The sequence below is a fragment of the Plasmodium falciparum genome (genome assembly GCF_000002765.6).
Source record: "Plasmodium falciparum 3D7 genome assembly, chromosome: 12".
NCBI lineage: Eukaryota > Apicomplexa > Aconoidasida > Haemosporida > Plasmodiidae > Plasmodium > Plasmodium falciparum.
The window spans coordinates 575,001-597,500 of NC_037284.1; the positions used below are offsets into that span (position 1 = coordinate 575,001).

Sequence of the window (22,500 nt, forward strand, 5' to 3'; positions counted from 1 at the left end):
TATATATTATTTTTTTTTTTTTTATTATATGTAACTTTTTAATAAACATAAATAAGCTGATACATAATAAAATCATGTAGATTGTATTAAATAAGGTTGTTAAATGTGTTACATATATATATATATATATTATAATTAATATGTGGAAAATAACAAAATTATTTTTCATTATTATTTCCTTCGTCACATAAAAAATTTTGTTAACATATATTTATATTATAAATATAAAAAATAAAAAAAAGGTTTATGGATTTACATGAGCATTATAAATATATATAACTCATTGTATCCTTTAGCGTTGAATATAATTTCTGTTTTTTTTTTGTTTTTTTTTTTATTAAACTGTTTCTAAAATATGAAGTATTTTACTTGGTTATAAGTCCTAGTATTTACATATAATTTTTTTTTTGTTTCATAATAAAATATTCTTTACAAAAAAAAGGCATATGGAAAAGAATAAATAAAAGAAATATATATATATATTTATTTATTTATGTAAACATTTTTATATATACCCCTTGTGGTTCTTATATTTATATAAAATATACTTTTACTACTTTACCAACCACAAGAGTAACATACATAAGAACGTAAATGTATATCCTTTTATTATTATAATTAAAAAGGGAAATATAAAATGTAAAATTTATTGCTATATAAATTATATGTTAATAATAAATACTTAAAAGTTCAACGGTAATATATATATATATATATATATATATACAAAATAAACGCTACAATACTTTTGTTCATTTGTATATTTTCTTTATTTCACATTTAACCATTTTTAATTAAATAAAAACTTCATTTACTTTCAAATGTCCTTATAAATATAAAAGTATATTAAAAAATATCCTTTTCTTACGAAAAAAATATAATAAAATAAAAACATAGTAACTCTTAATTTATAAATATATTCTGATGAATATTATTACTAAAAATATTTTCTTTTTGTTGATATTATTAATAAATACATTTATAAAGCCAAGGTAATACAGATTTAAATATAATATATATATCTATATCAAAATAATTGAGAAAACTAAAAAAAAAAAAAAAAAAGAAAAATATTCTCTTTAATATTGAAACAATATATAATATTATTACATAATAAATATTTTGTTTTTGGAACTAATAAGGATCGTTATAAAATAAATATTAGCAACATAAAAAATAAGATGATTAAGAATATTTAAAATATAATATATAATATATATATATATGAATACTTTTGAGAGCTTGCGAATAAAATTTTTTCCTTTTTATTACGAAAAAAAAAAAATTAAAGTATAATAAAATAAATTACTTATAATATTATAATTTCTTTTCAATATTAAAAAAAAATATATATTATATATATATATTATATATAAGATGTAAAAATTTTGATAATTTAAAATTGTTTTTTGTTAAATGGCATAATCATTAGATGAATTATGCCACGGGCAAAAATTTTGCTGTTAGCACCCCCCATGTGGAGAGTCTATAGCTCATCACAGTCAGCTGAGTGCAATGCTCTGCTCCGAACTACGTCAGGATAATGCTTGAGCTACCCCAAACGCCAGCCAGGTAAGTTGGCTTTTAACAGCCTCATTTTTTCATAGTGTTCCTTTTTCAATACTGAAACTGTACTTGTTTTACTTCTATTTTATTTTTCTATAATTTTTAATATTATTAAAAATTAAAATATTATATTATACATATATATATATATATATATATATATATATATATATATTATATTTATATGTTTATATACTTAAATATTTATTTATTCATATGTCATTTTAAAATATATATATATATATATATATTCTTCTATTTACATATTTTCACTTCACGTAGTATAATAATATAGCAATAGGTATAATAATAAAATAATTATTGATTTCATTTACAGTATTATATATCATATAAATATTAAAACTATTATAAATATATCTAATTTATTTTTCTTTCGTAAACATTATATGATATTTTATAAATTATTCATTATTTATTGATTTAATAATTTATCCTTATCCAAAAATAAAATTGTCACAAAAGTAATTTATATATATATATATATATATATATTTCATATAATTATATATAAACTTTTTAAGAAAATAATAAAGAATATCATTCAAATTATTCTATTTTATAATATTATTATTTTCCTTATCGTTCCTTTTTTTTTTTTTTTTTTTTTTTTTTTTTTTTGTAGTTAATAATATTCTTTAGTTTTTTCCCTTTTTTCGTTAATGTGTTAAAAATATACCACTCCCTCTTTGATATATACAATATGAATAAAAAGCATAAAACTTTGAACTTTTAAATTTGATTCTTTATTTGTATGTTATAAATTAATACATTCGTTCGTATAATTATTTTTTTTTGTGTGTGTTTTTTATTATTGAAAGAACCTTTTTATTATGTTTTAATACTTTTTTCTGTACACACTTGATTTACTATAATATATATATATATATATATATATATATATATTTGCGTTTATATTTTATGAAAAGGGATAACGATACATTATGAATGAAAGCGTAGAACAACTTTTTGATGAGCTTATATCCGATTTTAATAAGAATGATAAAATTGGTGAGGGAAATGAAAGTTTTAATATAAGAGAAAAGGTTGGTAATAAATGGACAAATGAAGATATATTAAATAATATAAATAAAAATGACTTTTCTAAATATACAGAATATTCATTAAGTAGTTTATATATTACTGATGAAAGAATACATATTGATGAAGATAATAAATTTCAAGATTTTCTAAATGTCATAACCAAAGCATCGGATGTAAACAATATTTATAAATGGATCGATTCATATTACAAATATGATTCTAAAGAAGAATTAGATATATTATCCCCAAAAGCACAAAAAAAGGAATATATTTTTAGAGAATATTTAGAACCTTTTCATTTAAAAGGATTATGTTTATTAAGAAAATATGAAAAGGGTGCCATTTTAAAAAGTTCTGAAAAAAGTAAAGTTGATGTTAATATTGTTTCCGAATATATTGTTCATAATACTTATAAACAAATAATGAAATCTTTTGGTTATTATTTGAGTCATAAAATTTATATCAAAGCTCATATCTTTCATAATAAATATGGTAATAGTGATCATATAATCGTCTTAATCTTACAACATTTTAAAGATGAAAATTTCAAACAACCTTTATTTCATGATAGAGCACTTGTTCAAATTAAATCGTATTCAAATGATAATAAATATTCAGAATTAACTCAGAAAAATCTTTTACATTACGCAGAAATTTTTAAGCCTTTTGTTTCATTAAGAAAACTCAACTACAATTTTGTTGAAGAATTTAAGGATAAAATTATGTTCGGGATATGATTGGTAATTTATACATACATATATATATATATATATATATATATTAAAAATTAAAAAAAAAAAAACAATATGAATTTTTTTTTTTTTTTTTAACACATATCTAACTAATATGTTTCTTTTTCAAAATCATTTGTTTGTTCATCTTGTGTAGTATTTTCCAATGGCATTGTATTTATTTCAATACTATTATTCTTTTGGTAATCTTGTGATTTTTTCCTAACATCTCTTTTCTCATATTCCTCTTCTGAACTTTCGAATTCTTTGCATATATCAAAAATGGATCTAATAAAAAAAAAAAAAAAAAAAAAGTAAGAAGAAATGATATTATATTAAATAATTATATAATATCATTCGGTATATATATATATATATATATATTTCCTTCAGTTTTTACGTATGTTCGTCTTCTTCATTCCAAAATTTATATGAGTTATCTATCTCTGACATAGTCGTATCAGAAAAAAGTTCTGAATTTTCGTACATATTAATTTCGGCCAATGCATTACTTTTTTGTTCAACCTCTTTTGTGGTCTGATCTTTTTTAATATTCATTATATTAAATATTTATATATATATATATATATATATATATTATAACTTTTTTTTTTTTTTTTTAAAACATATCATTCATAACTTCACAAGATTGCTTATTCAAGATAAGAGGTATTACGTATAAATCAAATAATAATTCCTTTAATATATATAAAACGCGTATTAATAGGGAAAAAAAATCCTTTTACATAAATATTCATATTTATAATTACACATATTGTAGAAAAAATAATTTTATTATATAAATGTTATACTTTTTATTTATATATTTTAATAGTAATCTAAGATACAAATATTTTAAATTTATATTTAAGAAAGACTCATACAGTTCTTGTCTATTTTATTATTAACATAAAAAAATATTTATAAATTAATGTTTATTATTAAATTAGTAAGTACAGAGTATTATAGCATACAAAATAAATAAATAATAAAAAATACTCAAAATAGAAAAGAAAAGAAACAAAATATATTATTTGTTATCTATATTATATGTAATATAATATGACAGTATATTTATATAATTATCTCATATATATATATATATATATATATATAAAAAAAAAAAAAAAAAAAAAAAAAAAAAAAAGTTGATTGCCCCTAAATAGTGTATATAATGCAAATATATTATTATGTCAAATATACATATATATATATATATATCATTAATGTGTGTATTATTTATTTTCCATATTTATTTGTGGTTCCTTAACTTCGTTTACAAACTCCTCTGTTTTGTTATTTGGATTAGGCATATTATTTATTACATTGGATTTTTTTTCAGCTTCATCCTCTGTTGAAATTTTCTTTTTTAAAAGTTCAATTTCCTTATTAATATTCTCTATATTATCATTTAACAATTGTATACTTTTTGTTAGAGCTTCGAAAAGTATTTTAAAATCTTTAATATCGAGACTAAAAGTATGTATAATTTTTTGCATTTCTGAAACATTATTTGCAGTATCTTCTGATTCGTTTTTGACATCAAGTACGTAGTTAGAAAATCTCTTGATTTCATTTCTCATGGTCATAATAGATACATTGGTACATAGAGGGGCAAATCTACAGACATTAGATGTAGGGTCATTGTTAGCATTTTTTCCTCCGAATAAAAAAAAAGCTTTAGTTTGTGAATGTAAATTTAAAGTACCATAATCATAACAATTGTGTATTTGTTTAGAAGCTATTTGACAATTGAACCAACAATTTGAAGGTATATCATATACATATAAATCTGGTATTGAATAATTAGAAAACCAACCTGAACATAAACCACCAGATATCCACATATTTTTATCAAAAATGACAGCTCCATGTTTCCACCTAGGACAAGGAGCTTCACCTGAAGAATTTTTCATTAAGAACCAATTTTCTTTTTTAAAATTATAAACCCATAATTCATCTGTTGGAGAGCCTTTATTTGTTAAATCACCACCAAATAAATATAAAAAACTATAATGAATATTTTCTTTAGTAGTTCTATCTAGCCAAACAATAGTTGAATAAACTCTACCTGATGGACATATTCCTTTATGTTTAAGTTCACTCCATTCACCATTATTAAATTTATGACCACTATTTAATAATTCATTATTTCGATTTACGCCCCCCCAAATAATAGTAGCATAACTATTAGGACAATAGGTATATGCATGCCCATACCTTGTACCTGGAGATGAATCTAATTTAAATGTATATTTTGACCACATATCTTCCATAAAATCATACATATAACAATCTTTTGCTAATATATTTGGTCCACATAATCCACCAAATAATAATAAAGATGGACTATTATTATTAATATTATATGTTAAGGTCATAGATGCATATGCTCTTTTCCCTGGATTCACACTTAATTTTTTTGAAGTAAATGTATTAGTTCCATATGTAAATGTTAAAAATTCATCTAAGTATTCATTCTTAGAATTTATTCCACCATAAATGAAAAATTCATTTTCATATTCTACCATTGAATGCCCATATGTTTTAGTAAATACTTTATTATCATGATAAATATGAGATAAAAAAAATTCAGGTGGAGACATTACACAATCAGCAACTTTAGCATTCACACTTGTATTATGTTTTACTCCTTTCAATTTCGAATTACTAAAGGAATGCTTAAATGTTTTCGATTCTTTTATATTCAACACATTATCATCTTCTGAACCTTTTTGTGTTTGCAAACTTCTTTTATATGTTCCAGAGGTTTGTGCATTTAATTTCTCATTCTCATTTACTATATCAATACTTATTAAGCTATTGTTCTTACTCATTGACTCCAAATTTTCTTCAATCCTTTTCTTAGAAACATTTATATTTTTTGACTTTTTCGTAAGTGCTTCTGTTTTCTTTTCCCCTTCCGAAAAGTCTTCCGTTTCAGAGAAATCTGAAATATCTGACATTTTTTTTTTTTTTTTTTTTTTTTTAATTATATACAATTTGTTATAAATCCCAAAACCTTGCAAGACAACGTTTGATCATCTTATAAAAATGAAACAAATATAAGTAATTATATAAATATATAAATATGTATATATATATATATCAACGTTCTTATATTTGTATTTGTAAATATTATCGCTACAAAGTTTAAATTGTAATTATTAAAAAAATATAATGGTATAATTTTAAATAAAATAAAAACATGCACACTTTATTTTTTTTAAGGCTATGAAAAAACAAATTTAAAAATAAAAAAGAAAAAGACAATATAACAACGAAGTTGATTATATAAACATTATAATACTTAAACAAATATGTATATGTTATTTATTTTGAGATAAATAAATAAATATATATATATATATATATATTATTACAAGACAGTGGAATGTTGCATATTATAAAATGCATATTTATATATTATGTTGTAAAAAAAAAAAAAAAAAAAAAAAAAAAAAGATAAAGAATGAAAAGAAAAGAAAAAGTCTATACTATGAAAAGTGTACGAATAGCTAGCTATTTTGTCATTTATAAGGTCTTTTTTTTTTTTTTTTTTTTTCTTTTTCTTATTTTATTTTATAATTATCCTTACATTACAACATATAAATATAAAATAAATTCATATACTTCTACACATGTAATTATATTTGTAGTATTGTGAAATTTTCATATTTAATTATATTTTCCCCTCTTTTTAATTTTTATTGTGGAAGGTTAAAGATATATATATATATATATATTACTCTGAACCATGGTTATATAAGCATATTATCATTTACGTAATTCTTTTTGTTAAATTTTAAAAATAGGTTTACTAGAATAAATCAAATATATATTTTCATACACATAAATCCTCAAAAAGCATTATTATTCAAACATTTTTTTATATATATGTACTTTACACTATCATTGTGTATTGAACAACGCAGATTAATATTAAGACACAAAAAATTATATTTAAATAAATATAATTAAAATTATATTTTTTAAATTCATACATTATCAATATTATTTTATTTTATTTTTTTTTTCTTATTCTTCTGTTCATATGTTATAACCGTATGTCCATTTAATTAACTTTTTTTTTTTTTTTTTTTTTTTTTTTTACACGTGTTTATTTACATATTTAAAAAATAAAAATAAATAAATTATAAAATACACCATTTTGTAACAAAATATGTTGTAAATAAAATATATATATTTTTTCTGTCTTTTGATAATTTATATATAATTTTATTGTGTTTCTTATTTTATATATTTAAAATAATATAGAAATCTATCTTGTCCATATTATTTTTCTGTTTTATTTGTTCATCTTTTTTCATTTTCTTTTAATTCTCGTTGTTTTTGTTATTTTTTTTATTATATGATAAAAAAATATATTTTTTTTTTTTTGCATTTTATAATTTTATGATTTAATTTAAGTTGTCTGAAATATATGTAATTTCATATTTATGCTTTTGTCTTTTAATAAAGAATTAATGAATTGTTATAGCTAAAAAAATATCAATATCAATAATTATAAATATAAAGGTTGATATATATATATATATATATATACAATTATTTATATTTATGTAGACTAATATATATTCTTTCAATTTTCCTTTATTTTATTTTATCTTATCATATAATATAATATTTTATATATATATATATATATTTTTTTTTTTTTTTCTTGTGATAGTTAAAACTTGTAATGTTGTATGTATTGAAAAGAATAATGTGTAAAAGTCACAACTACATGTTTACTTTTTTCTTATGGATAGTATTATTTTTTATAAATGAGGAGAATATACAAGGAAAGGTATATCAAGGACAATTTTATCTGAAAAAAAATGAGAAAATTCATTATTTAACAAAATTCAGTTGTAATATAGGAACTTGTCAATTTAGTATTAAAATGAAACTTAGAGATAATATAACGGCTAAATTGCTCAACAATTATTATAAGCTTAATAATAAAACTTTGAAGGAAATGGAAAATGATAAAGATGATGGGAACAACCACAATAATAATAAATATGATGATGATAATAATAATAATAATAATAGAAGTAATAAATTACTTCATATGGATTATGATAATGCTTATTACGTTTTAAGTAATCAAGATTTGGAATATATACCTCAAAGAATAACACTCATGCAAGATATTGAACAAAGATATGTTAATAAAAATGATAAATGTTATGCCTTTGGTAATTTAAAAAATTCTCATATGTTTAATATACCTTTTTATTTTAAATATTCAGATTTAGTTAATAGTAAAACATATAATTTAAAAAATTTTATTAATAATAAATATTCTATGTCGTTTAATGCTATACATAGTGAATTAAAAAATAATAAATTGCTTCAATCTGAAATATTAAATTATGGACCAATATTAAATGAAAAAAATTCTAATTATGCATACAAAGAAATATATGCTAAAACAACACATCGAGTACACGTTTGGTTTTTAATGTTTGACGATTGTTATGATAATTTCATACGTAATTTAAAATTAAACATAAAGACAAAATTAGCTTATTGGGAATATTTATTGCACGCTTCAAAGAAGTTTGACATATCAAGTTTAAATGATATGGATATAAAACAGGACACTAGTTATAATGATTTTCAAAATGAAGAAACTGAAAAGGATATATATAGTAAGGAAAATATAAATAATAATAATAATAACAATATGAATAACAATATGAATGAGAAAAAGAATAAGTCCATATTTTATAAATCATTCAATTTCGACAAAATAACTCTTTTAGAAAATCCTAAAAGATTTTTATTTCTAGAAGAACAATTCACCAAAAGTGAAATTAATGATATATCATTTTTTCTTAAATATTACCAATTTAAAAAGATGAAGAATTTTAATAATATGTATAATAATTTATATAAAAACGGATATTATGAACAGGTTATTGATTATATATATCAAAACGAAGGATTTCATATTGAATATGAAGTTAATATATTTCAAACAAATAAATCACATTTTTCTTATGAATTACTTTATTCACCTATACTCACATTTATATTAACTATTCTATATATCCTTTTAATTTTTAATTATGGTAATACTATAATACAAAATATTACATCTAAAAGTCATAAACATGCTATGATACTCTCGGTAGCTATTGTCATTTTTATACAATTATTATCTAACTCATTATTACTAATCCACTTGTTCGTTTATTCAAAGAACGGAATAGGAATTGAATTCTTTAAAATCTCTTTTAATATATTAAATTTCTTAGCACAAATAATTATGTGCACAATGTTACTTTCCTTGAGTTACGGTTTTACCATTTTTGAGGCTTCCTTCGATATAATATTAAGAATTAAGGTTATCTTTATAATTATCACCATATTTCACGTAAGACAAATGAATAAAAAAAATATATTGCAAAAAAAATAATTGGTATAATAATAAATAAGTAAATAAATAAATAAATATATATATATATATATATATATATATATATATATTACATATATTATTTATTCCATACAGGTAATTTTGGTCATATTAGATAACACTTATATAATGGAAACCTCTTCCAAATTTTTCGACAATGATAATGTAACTGGGTACATAATATTTGTTTTAAGAATATCACTAGCTATTTTATATCATTTTAATATAAACAATTTATTTACAATGTCTAAGATTACACCAATTCGTAAATTTTTAAAAAAATTGTATGTATACGGACTATTTTATATTTTTTCTTTTCCTATCATTTTTATCATTTGCTATATATTTGATACATATTGGAGGCAAAGATTCATGTTATTTGGGACAGCTCTTTTGCAATTTATATCTACATATTTTATTACAAAAATGTCCTTAACAAATTCAGAATATTTTAAAGTTTCCGATATGTCTGCAAGTGATCTCCCTGGAGCAACATCCAGTTGGTTCAATCAAAAAATACATACATATTAAAAATAAAATAAAGTAAAATCAATTTATTTTATATCTACACAGCTACAGAGATACATCTTATTATGTTATTCCTTTTTTTTTTTTTTTTTTTTTCTTTTCCTTTTTTCTATCAGAATATATGCACATGAAATATTATACCTATTTAATATTACATTTTATGTATAAAGTAATTTTTTTTTTTTTTTTTTTTTTTTTTTTGTCTTTTAATTCAAATGTTCACACTTTTTTATAAGAACATATACTTTAAAATTAAAAATATTAAGTACAATAAAAAAAAAATTAAGAAAAATTAAAAATTAAATGGAAATATATATATTTTTTATAATTATTTAGATTATCTTTTCTTTTTCTTTTTTTTTTCAAATTAAATATACACCTCTATATATATATATATTATACATATTTATTATTGTGCTTTTTAAATGCCTAATCACTAGATATCACGTGAAATACCAATATTCACGAACAAGCTCAAAAATATTTTATGATTATGTATAAATATTAATAAATTTAGAATTTGATAAAAGAATAAAATGTAATATATTATCTAATGTATATTCTTTGATAACAATCATAATTATAAAAAATTAAATAAAATAAAAATAAAATAATATTTATTTATATATAATTATAACATGATTTTATATATTGCTATCCACCTATTCTCATAAGCTTATTTTTAGACGCATCCCTTACATATAAAAAGATTTGAATTTTTTATTTATGCATATTTTAATAATTACATCTCTATAATATTTATATGTAATTTATTTATTTGGGTAAATTTCACAAAATTGTTTCAAGAGCCGAATGTTTCAATATTACCATAAAAGCATATTCAAAAAAAAAAAAAAAAAAAAAAAAAAAATTAAATAATAAAATAAATAAATATATATATATTATATTTATATATAAAGTAGAAAATTTAAATAGAAAATATATAAATTTTTTTTTTTTTTTTTTTTTTTTTTTTTTTTTTTTTTACTCTTTTATTTTGCTTTCTTACATATATATACAATATTTATTTATTAATTTATTCATTTTATTTTTGTATTTCATAAAATAAGGTTTCATATATCTTATATGTTATATAAAAAATGCTATATACATTAATAAAAAAAATTCTGAAAAAAAAAATATAAGAAAAAATTATACATACATAATATATATGTTTTATTTTATTTTATTTTATTATTTTAATATAATATTATTTGTTCTTTATAATTTTTATATATAAGGATTTTTAGTATTATTGTGTGTACTGGAATTTTTTTTTTTCTTTTCTTTTTTTTTTTTTTTTAATTTAATAATAGTATTAATAATTGAAATATAAAAAAAATCATTCACACATATATGAAAAAAAAAAAAAAAAAAAAATTAATTATTATCATATAAATATATTTATGTGTGAATTGATAAAAATATTAAATTCATAAATTCCTTTAATAAAAAAAACAGGAAAAAAGAGTTCTCAATTATAAAAAAATGGCTGATAGAAAATCTAATAAAAATGCAGTTGTAAAAAATGTAGATATGACAGAAGAAATGCAAATTGATGCTATTGATTGTGCTAATCAGGCCTTACAAAAATATAACGTCGAAAAAGATATTGCTGCACATATTAAAAAAGAATTTGATAGAAAATATGACCCAACTTGGCACTGTGTTGTAGGAAGAAATTTTGGATCTTATGTTACTCACGAAACCAAAAATTTTATATATTTTTATATTGGACAAGTAGCTATATTATTATTTAAATCGGGATGAAGTATAACCTTTATAATAATGACATGACCGATTTTATCTTTAAATCGATTTCCCATTTAAATAAAACAATATATATATATATAAATATATATATATATGTTATATACAACATTCAAAAAGAAGAACAAATTAAGAATAAATTTTTATTTATAAAAAGTTTATTATTCTTTTCTTTTTTTTTTATAACTTAATTTTTTTTTTTTCTTTTTCTTCCAAAACTTATTTATTTATATACACATATAAAAAATATATATGTATTAAAATACGTATGACTATTTTTATATAAATATTTTTGTCTATATGTCTTAATATTTATTGATATTAATAACATTTATTTTTCTATTTTTATCGTTTTATTGATATATTTTTTTTTTTTTTCTTTTTTTATTCCTTTTTATATGTGCATCAAAAATGAACATCATTTGAAAAGTTATACATTTATATATAACACATATATGTATTCTCCCACTTATTTTATTTTTTTTTTTTCTTTATTCTTTTTAAATAAGTATGAATACTTGCAAAAAAAAAAAATATATATATATATATATATACATTATATAATATGATATAAATAAAATAATATATCAATATAAGGAATATTATAATCATACCATTTCTATCTTTTAAATATTCCATTTATTTCATATTAATATGATGATTCCAAAATATACTAATAAAAGTATTTTTAATTATTAATGGTTTATAAGATTTTTTACTAAATCATAAACGACAACTATATGTATAAAAAAAAAAAAAAAAAAATTAATTTTAAATGTATACACATTTGTTACAATAAACATAAAAACTAAACAAAATATAAAATAAAATAAGGATAAAATAATATTTTATTTATTTTTACAAATTAAAAATATAATTTTTGACTAAAAAGAAAAAAAAAAAAAAAAAAAATTATAAAGCCAATAAAATTAAAATGCTAAAAGCAGCGCACCAATTTTGCGTCTTTTTTTTTTTTTTTTTTTTTTTTTTTTTTTGTTCTAGCTGTTTATAAGAACTAGCTAAAAAGGGTAAAGTTTTTATTCTCTTGTTCTTTCAATATCTATATTTTTGGTTAGTAAATATATTTTCATATCGATTTCCAAATCTCCAATGAATTGTTTATCAGTAGTCAGTGCCATCATTAATCCTCCAAAGGAAGCATATACAGTCCTAAAAGAAATTGATAAAAATATGAAATAAATAAATATATATATATATATATGTATATAATAAATGCTACCACTTAACAATGTAACATTTTTAATAGACAAATATATGTATGGTACAGGTTAAAAAATTATAAATTTATATAAATGTCCATTAAAAAAAAAAAAAAAAAAAAATACATAATTAAATACATATAAAAATATTTTATTATATAATACATATACACATTAATACATTAATATTTATATATTCTTCATATTTATAGGGAAATATTAAATTATACCTTCTTTCAGATGATAATTCCTCAAATTTAAAAATTCTTCCACTCATAATATATTCAATATTATTTAATGGAACATTTTCATTTTGTTCCCAACCCTTTTCATCATTTCGATTTAACAATTTATCTTGAAGTGCTAAATAAATAGCCTGAAAAAAAAAATATATATATATATTAAATAATTATATAAATATTTTTAATAAAATAACTACATAAATAAATAAGTAGAACTATACAGATAATAAAATAATGCCTTTATTTTTCTTTTCTCTTTTTTAAATATTACCTTCTTTTCTTCAACCTTGAACAATTCAGAATGAACATCAAGTATTAACTCTGCATCATAACCTGTACTTTTTGCTTTAATTCTACTCACTTTTTCAAATTTTGAATTATCTACACTACTTATAACAAAGCGATCTTCAAATAAAATGTTTGATGCCATTGTTCTTTATATCATTAATATATATATATATATATATATATATATTTTAAGTTAATATAAAAATTTTACAAATTATATACAGTTTTTTATTAAACAATATTTTACATTTATTTCATAATTTTTTTTATAGATTCATAATACTATATAAAATTTGGAAATTTTTAAACAAAACTCATTATATAATATTTATTCTTATTTCAAAAAAAAAAAAAAAAAAAAAAAAAAAAAAAAAAAAAAAAATCGGATTCCTAATGTTTTAAATATATCTATTATTACAGGAATAGATAATTTTTATTAATAAATAATAAAATGCAATACAATCAAATAAATAAAACTTTAAATTAGGAATGAAAAAAATATTATTAATATATTAATAACATTTCAATATAGAATATATTTATAATGTATATAAAAAATAAAAATTAAAATCAGTCATATAAAATTTATTATATTAATAGGTTCTCCATATAAATAGAAAAAAATTATATATGTAATAAATATATATATATATATAATAATACAATATAATATATATTATATGTAATATATTATATTATTATTGTGGAAAAAATTTTAAAAGGCAACGTTTTATTTTTTTAACAAAAATTATATTAAGATTAAAATTTTTTTTTTAATTTATATAAAATATGCTTACATAAATATTTTGAATATTTTGAAGAAATAAGTTGTTATTTTATTATTTTTTTTTTTTTTTTTTTGTCTTCACTTTTGCTTTCTTTAATTATTTATAAAGCGTAAATAATTACTAAAACTTTTTAAGAAACATACTAATTTTATAAACATAAATATTCTCATATATTAAAAATATTGTTTATATAACAATTACATTACTTTTAATTTTTAATTTAAAAACGTGTATATCTAAAAAAATAGAAAAGATAAACCATGCAACTAAGTTGTAATGTCTTGAAATTTTGTTAATAAAAAAAATATAGTAATAATATTAACAAGAATGAAAAATGAATGATGTAAATATCTTCAAATATAAATGTTTTTATATATTATTGAATTTTAAATGAAAAATGGGGTACATATATACAAATATATATAAGAATATATGTATCATATATAATAATGATAAAAAAAAAAAATAAATAAAAAAAAAAAAAAAACGTAAAAAATAAAAATAATAAAAAAATAAAAATAATAAAAATAATAAAAATATATATTTAATAATATATCATTTCATTTTAATAACTTCTACCAAATAAACACCATCTTTTAGCTGGTTTCCCTGACCAGAAACATTTCATATTTGGTGGCATAGGTGGTTGATCTAACGGGATACATAAAGGTTTCATAGCACCAGATAATGTCGTTTCACTGTTTGTTTGGTTTAATGATAATCTTTGAGTTTCTTTTTTAATTTCTTCTTCTGTTGCAATATCTTCACACCATGGTGCAAGTACCATTTTCTTTTTATTTAATGCATTCATGACTTCACTAAAACTCGTAACTTGAACAATTGAATCGTCTAATTTTTTCTTTGCTTTTAAGAAGAGGTTTTTATGAATATCAACAAGCATTTGTTGTGTTTCTAATAATACGGATTCTTTTTTGACATTACATTTTTCGTTATTATCTCTTCTAACAATAACACAAGAATTATTTTGTAAATCTTTAGGTCCAACTTCTATTCTTATGGGAATACCTCTTAATTCCCAATGATTGAATTTATAACCAGGAGAATAAGATGCTCTATCATCATAAACACAATTAATTTGTGCATTTTTCAATATTTTTTCAATATCTTTACAATATGAGTGTATAGCATTTTCATCTGTTGTTTTATAGAAGATAGGTACAATAACAACTTTATATTTAGAAACATTTGGTGGTAGAACTAATCCTTTATCATCACCATGTGTCATTATCATAATACCAATAGATCTAGTGGTACAACCCCATGATGTTTGATGAACATATTGTTTAACTTCATTTTCATCTTCAAATTCAATTTTAAACATTTTTGCAAAATTTGTTCCAAGATAATGAGATGTAGCTGCTTGTATGGCTCTTCCATTTTCGCTTATAAAAGCTTCAGCAGTAGAAGTAAAATTTGCACCTCCAAATTTTTCTCCTTCACTTTTTATTCCTTTAATAATAGGTACAGCTAGATATTCTTCATACCATCTCCTATACAAATCTAGAATATCAAAGACTAATTTTACAGCTTCTTCTTCATTTTTGTGAGCTGTATGTCCTTCTTGCCATAAAAATTCTCGAGTTCTAATAAATGGAGTTGGTTGTTTAAATTCCCAACGTACCACAGTATTCCATTGATTTAATTTAAGAGGTAAATCACGATACGATCGAATCCATTTTGGAAACACTGAATACATAATTGTTTCACTTGTTGGTCTTATAGCAATTTCTTCAGGTAAATTAGAATCTCCATATTTTGTAACCCAAGCAACTTCTGGACTAAATCCTTCTATATGATTTTTTTCTTTTTCTAATTTATTTTTTGTAACAAATAATGGGAAATAAGAATTTTCAACATTTAATTTTTTTATTTCTTTATTAAAAAAAGCTTGAACACATTCCCATATATAATATGCAGCGGGTCTTAATATATAACAACCCGAAATATCATAATATTCAATTAATTCACTTTTTACAATAACTTGAGTATACCAATCTGAAAAATTTTCTATTTTTTTTGAAGTGATACCTAAAATATTACTATCCTTAGATTTGTTATCTTCTACTTCATTATTACTTAAAAGCTTTCCTTTTAAAATGGTATCCTTGATATGATTATTATTATTATTATTATTATTGTTACTATTACTATTATTTTTATTATTATTGTTATTATTCTGTAATTCTTCATTTTTGGCCATTTCTTCTTGTACATCTTCTTTTTTATCTACACGTGCTTTTGATGTAGTATCTTCTTTAATTTGTACATATTCAGGAGCGTGATTAAAAGATTCACAAAATTTTATTACATCCTGTGTTTTTATATATAAACTACTATAATTATGTAAAGGGTGTATAATAACCTCTTGCATATTTTTTATCTCTTCATCAAAATATAATTTTACTATATTTTCTTTATCATTTTTAATAGCCAAAGGACTTAAACAACCTGGTTGGATATTAAGAATATTATTTAAATTGTTTTCGTCAACAAATCTTAAGTTGTTTGTTTTTAAAATATTTGATAAATTTTTTAAGTCGACAGTTTTGTTATTTAATGTACATATTAGAAAATAATTTTTCTTCTTATCTTTTAAAAACAAATTCTTTAATATATTTGTAGAATTCTCTAAATTCATTTCTAATAAATCTTTAATAGTAGCAGCTAAGCCATGTTTTACTTCCTTAAAATTTATATTTAATTCTTTTAATTCTTTAAACAAACATTCGGACTTTTCTAAATATTCTTGGGGGATAATGATTTCTCCATTTGTATTATTATTCATCTTTTCAATTTTATATGATCTTAATATTTTATGAAAATTATTTACCTTTAACAAATTCTTGCTTTTTAAATAATAAACAAATAATCTCATGAAAAATTATTTATTCATTTGTTTTGAAAGTTCTCTTCTTTTCATGTATAAATATAAATGTATATATATATATATATATATATATATATATATATATATATATATTTATATATTTATATATTTATATTTATTTATTTATTTAAGTACAAATAATGAATTCTTTTTCATACAACAAATATTAAAATGCAACTAAAAAGAAAAAGAAAAGAAAATTGTTATATATATTATATATAATTGAATATTCTTATATGTGTGTAGAAATTATAAAATCATATTAGAATTTAATTCGAAAAAATAAAATAAATTAAAATGAAATAAATATGTGACATTAAATAATAAAGGATAAATGAAATATATCATTTTACATTTTTTACTTTTTAGCATATTATGTTAATATATATATATATATATATAAATATATATATATTATAAAAAGGAAAATGAACAAGAAGAATATGAGGTAATAAGAATTCTCACTAAGCTGATAAATAATATATATATTATATATATATATATATATATATATATATATATACATATATTTATTTATTTATTTATTTATTTATTACTAACAACAATAAAATACATATAAAATATATACATAAGATAAAATATTTATATTAATCATATATAATACTTTGACTTGTTGAACTTTTAAAGATATCATAAAATATAAAAAAATATATAATTCATTTTAAATGGTTTTATATATAAGTGTATTTTTTTTTTTTTTATAAATAATAGAATTTTTATATATTCATTTTATATAAAAAAAAATATAACTGTAAAATTGTTTTATAACTTGTAATAAAACTATTATATAATGGTATTTATTATATGTACTGTTTATTCTTAATATTTTTTATTATATAATTTATATAATAATATTTTTATCAATATTATGAATAAAATTATATTCCTTCATATATTTTTTTTCTCTTTCATATGGTATTATTATTTATATAATTTATTTATTTATTAACTTTTTATTTTTTATTATATTTTTAAATCTACCTACAAATAAAAATAAATATATATATAATATATAATATATATATTTATATATAACTAATCGCATGTATATTTTCTTTATCAACATAATATCTTTTTGAGAACATGAAAATTATTTTTATTAATAAATAAAATATATATTATAATCCTTCATAGGATATATAAATTTTTTTTACTAGTATAATATATATATATATATATATTATATATAATATATATATAATATATATATAAATTCATCTTATATATAATACAATATAATAACAATATGCCCTATTTTTATATGCGATTTTTATTTAAAAAAAACAAAAAGAAATGAATACTTATTTTTTTTATTATGTATTATTTATTTTTTTTTTTTTTTATATGCCAACATCTTTTTATTATATATTATATACAAGTGTATTTTATGACTGAAGGTTATATATATATATATTCCTTTATTTTGGTATGACAAATTAAAAAAAAAAAAAAAAAAGAGAATAAAATAATATATTATTATATTAAATAGATAAAAATTTTAAAATCTTATTATAAGTAAAAAATAAGTCTCAATATGTTTTTTGAAAATTCATGAAAATATGTAAAAATACGAAGAAAAATATTACCAAAAAAAAAAAAAAAAAGAAATAAAAAAAGAAAAAAAAAAAAAAAAAAAATTTTAAATATCACAAAGTATTTTAAATTTATAATAATATATTCATTTTATATTATTTATTTGGCCATTGTTTCTTTTTTTTTTTCTTTTTTTTTTTTTTTAATAACATACATTATTAAAATATATATATATAATATATATGTAAAATTTTATAATATCAATAATATATATTATATATACTCATAAAAACATATATTTATATAATAAAATATAGGAAGCACAAAAAAATAGATTCAATTTAATTATACATTTAAAAAAAGAAGCAAAAAAAAGTAATATAACACATGAACATAAATAAATAAATAAATAAATAAATATATATATATATATATATATATATATATATATATCATATGTAAACCATAAATATAAATAATAAATAAAAATATAATAAAAATTGATACAAAGGGAAAAATAAAATACATCAATATAAAGTATATATATTAATAAAGAATAATAGAGAAGCAGACATATATACCATTTTAACAAAATAAAAAAAAAAAAATATAAAACAATAATAAAAATAATAATAACAAAATAATAAAAAAAAACTATAAAACAATTAATAAAAATAATAATAACAAAATAATAACAAAATATTAACACACATAACATATTATAAAAGGGTATAAAATTAAAAGAAAGGGGGGAAATAATAAATTCACACTTACCCAAATCGTAAGCTTTCTCTAAATAGTAACTATATACATATATTTTTTTCCCCCTTACACAAAATAAATACAAAAAATCAACAAATTATTATAATACATTATATTGTACTATATTATAATAAATTATGTTTTTTTTTTTTTATATATACGCCTTGTAGTGATATAATATATATATATATATATATATATATATATATATATTTATTTATACTCCCTTTTTAATACCAATTGTTCAACATTTGCATAATAAAAAATGTGCCATATTTATTTATCATATTGCCATTTTTTTTTTTATTATTTGATTATTCATCTGCTAACCACTCAGCAAAAGCTTTTAATCGCATGTTGTTTTTCAAAAACTCATCCGATTGATTTTTATTTATCCACCTATAAATAAATATAAAAATATACACATATATGTATGTACATATTTAAACATATATACATGTAAATACATATATAGCATTTTTATAATACATAATCACATAATTTGATACATAAAAATATTAAGTTGTCTTTGTAATTTTTTTTTTCTTTTTTATTTTTTTTTCTTTTTTATTTTTTTTTTTTCTTTTTGTATTACTCGTTGAAATAGTTAAATTCGAATATGTCCGAGTGATAGATATACTCGAATGCATTACACAATTTATCAGATCCAAAGATATTATTTTTTATATTAGAAGTTAGATACTGCTTTTTTGAATAATCTAATATTAAATCATATAAAGTTTCATAATAACATTGATCTTCTAATAGGAAGGATGAAAATAACATATCTAACTTTGCATTATCAAAGTTTTCTATCCAAGATTCTTTATCAAATGGTAATTGATTTATATATTCCCATATTATAGGGAAGATACCCACAAGGACATCAAGATCTGTATAATTTAATGAAAGTCTAAAACTTTTCATTTCTAGGATTTTATGACTCATAAATTGTGGTTTATTAATAGCTTCTTTACATAATAAAGAGATTTCTTTAGAGAAAATATTCTTTTCATTATCCATATTAATATCATTAAAATGTTTATTAATATCACTCATATTTACTGAATCTTCATTAAATAATTCTGCTCCTTTATCATCACTTGTATTATCATCAGTTAAAATAGTACTATGATTTTTTGTTGTTGAATAACCTGAATCATAATTTTCTTCATCTACCTCCTCTTCCTCACTTTCTTCATTTTCTTCTTCATCATCTTCTGAATCATCATATTCGGATGATGAGATATAGGAAGTATTAATATTCATTTGTGTATTCCCAATTAGTGAAAAAAATCTTAGTTGTTCATCTGTATATTTTGTTTTTATTATATAATTATTTATATCAAATGGTTCTTCTATATTTAATATAACATTTTCATTCTCATTAAAAATATCCTCTTTACTTGGTTTAATTCCAATGCTTATATTTTCATCAACCGATATATTATTATTCTTTTCTGTATTTTGATCTATTCCTTCATTATTTTCAATGTCATTCACAACATGAACAAAATTATTATTTTGTTCTTCATTCTTATCAGATAATACACTTGGTAGCTCCTTATCACCACATATGAAATCTTGATTTGCATTAATTTTATCTGTGTGTTTTTCATCAACCTTATGATCTAACATTTCATTGTCTATGGACGCATTTAAATGAGCATGAGCTTGGTCTAGAATAACATATTCCTTATCTTCTCTTTTTATATTTTCCTGATCATTCAGAATGTTACTATTAGCTACCTCCTTAGGATTATCAAAACTTTTCTCATCAATAATTACATAATCATTTTCTTCCCTTTGCATATGTTGATGGCATATAATATCAGAAACTTCCTTTTCATTTTCAAAAGTATCTTGATTATCTATAGTGTCTTCTTCCTTAACATTGGTTATGTCATTTTGTGATTCTTCGATTTCACGAACTTTTCGATGTTCTTCTAATAGTATATCTTCTTCTTTATTTTTTTTTTCTAATTGTAATTTATCTTTAACATTATTTGTATAATATGCACTCAGTCTAGTATATTTCGGAATTTCGATATTACATGGTATATTTATATTCTTTCCAAGAACACAACATTCATCAATAAATACGTTCTCATTTATAATTACGTTTTCATAAATAAATGAACTTAATATACTAACATTATCCTTAATAATACAATTATTAGCTATTACGGTATTTATAATTTTACAATTTTTTCCTATCTTACAATTTTTTCCTATAACTGAATTTTCAATAGTACTATTATCTAATATTTCACTAAATTTCTCTACTAAAACAATTTTATATAATTTACATGTATCATGAACTATTGCATTTTTGTGTTTATAAAAACCTGGTTCAGTCAAAACGCGTTTTGGCTGTTCAGGAAGTAAATGATAAGCATTAGCAAGAAAAGGATGTACATTTCTTTCAATTAACATTTTAAAAAATTTAAAATATATTCGAAAATCTGATAAAGTAGTAATGATATTATTACATTCGGTATAATTATAATCACCATTTATTTCATGAACATATATCTCCTCTATTTTTATTTCTTGTTTAAGTATATTATATATAAAATCTTTTTTTATACATTGATAATCAAAATTATCTTCAAATAATTTCAGAACTTGTGGAGTAATTATAAATA

The 22,500-nt window shown here is 19.0% G+C and overlaps 8 protein-coding genes and 2 non-coding genes across 10 annotated transcripts in view; 4 read left to right on the forward strand and 6 right to left on the reverse strand.

Annotated features, from left to right (window-relative positions):
* Window positions 1–539: 539 nt before the first annotated feature.
* Window positions 540–1,292, forward strand: PF3D7_1213000. Its single transcript, XR_002966658.1, has one exon. It is a non-coding gene; the product is annotated as an uncharacterized ncRNA (non-coding RNA).
* A 124-nt stretch (window positions 1,293–1,416) lies between these two features.
* On the reverse strand, window positions 1,417–1,580 carry PF3D7_1213100. The gene has a single exon (XR_002966659.1). It is a non-coding gene; the product is annotated as a U1 spliceosomal RNA (small nuclear RNA).
* Window positions 1,581–2,528: 948 nt separating this feature from the next.
* PF3D7_1213200 (mediator of RNA polymerase II transcription subunit 18, putative) lies at window positions 2,529–3,365 on the forward strand (the record flags this gene model as incomplete). Its single annotated transcript, XM_001350501.1, has 1 exon — window positions 2,529–3,365. One exon carries the CDS (start codon window positions 2,529–2,531, stop codon window positions 3,363–3,365), a length of 837 nt encoding a protein of 278 aa, XP_001350537.1.
* Window positions 3,366–3,469: 104 nt separating this feature from the next.
* On the reverse strand, window positions 3,470–3,917 carry PF3D7_1213300 (conserved Plasmodium protein, unknown function; the record flags this gene model as incomplete). Its single annotated transcript, XM_001350502.1, has 2 exons — window positions 3,470–3,647; window positions 3,760–3,917. The coding sequence occupies 2 exons, from the start codon at window positions 3,915–3,917 to the stop codon at window positions 3,470–3,472; spliced, it is 336 nt and encodes a 111-aa protein (XP_001350538.1).
* Window positions 3,918–4,594: 677 nt separating this feature from the next.
* On the reverse strand, window positions 4,595–6,325 carry PF3D7_1213400 (kelch domain-containing protein, putative; the record flags this gene model as incomplete). Its single annotated transcript, XM_001350503.1, has 1 exon — window positions 4,595–6,325. The coding sequence occupies one exon, from the start codon at window positions 6,323–6,325 to the stop codon at window positions 4,595–4,597; it is 1,731 nt and encodes a 576-aa protein (XP_001350539.1).
* A 1,763-nt stretch (window positions 6,326–8,088) lies between these two features.
* Window positions 8,089–10,323, forward strand: PF3D7_1213500 (integral membrane protein GPR180, putative; the record flags this gene model as incomplete). The annotated part of the gene is made up of 2 exons (XM_001350504.1): window positions 8,089–9,750; window positions 9,889–10,323. The coding sequence occupies 2 exons, from the start codon at window positions 8,089–8,091 to the stop codon at window positions 10,321–10,323; spliced, it is 2,097 nt and encodes a 698-aa protein (XP_001350540.1).
* Window positions 10,324–11,808: 1,485 nt separating this feature from the next.
* On the forward strand, window positions 11,809–12,090 carry PF3D7_1213600 (dynein light chain 1, putative; the record flags this gene model as incomplete). The annotated part of the gene is made up of 1 exon (XM_001350505.1): window positions 11,809–12,090. One exon carries the CDS (start codon window positions 11,809–11,811, stop codon window positions 12,088–12,090), a length of 282 nt encoding a protein of 93 aa, XP_001350541.1.
* A 1,037-nt stretch (window positions 12,091–13,127) lies between these two features.
* On the reverse strand, window positions 13,128–13,982 carry PF3D7_1213700 (DNA-directed RNA polymerases I, II, and III subunit RPABC3, putative; the record flags this gene model as incomplete). The annotated part of the gene is made up of 3 exons (XM_001350506.1): window positions 13,128–13,260; window positions 13,541–13,686; window positions 13,824–13,982. 3 exons carry the CDS (start codon window positions 13,980–13,982, stop codon window positions 13,128–13,130), a joined length of 438 nt encoding a protein of 145 aa, XP_001350542.1.
* Window positions 13,983–15,193: 1,211 nt separating this feature from the next.
* Window positions 15,194–17,434, reverse strand: PF3D7_1213800 (proline--tRNA ligase; the record flags this gene model as incomplete). The annotated part of the gene is made up of 1 exon (XM_001350507.1): window positions 15,194–17,434. The coding sequence occupies one exon, from the start codon at window positions 17,432–17,434 to the stop codon at window positions 15,194–15,196; it is 2,241 nt and encodes a 746-aa protein (XP_001350543.1).
* Window positions 17,435–20,166: 2,732 nt separating this feature from the next.
* PF3D7_1213900 (conserved Plasmodium protein, unknown function) overlaps window positions 20,167–22,500 on the reverse strand; it is a gene marked incomplete at both ends in the record, with an annotated part of 3,610 nt that continues 1,276 nt past the window's right edge. Inside the window, 2 exons of the mRNA XM_001350508.2 lie at window positions 20,167–20,251; window positions 20,448–22,500. The exon at window positions 20,448–22,500 is cut by the window's right edge and continues 1,276 nt beyond it. Coding sequence (XP_001350544.2) covers window positions 20,167–20,251; window positions 20,448–22,500 — 2,138 coding nt within the window. The remainder of the gene's footprint in view (window positions 20,252–20,447) is intronic.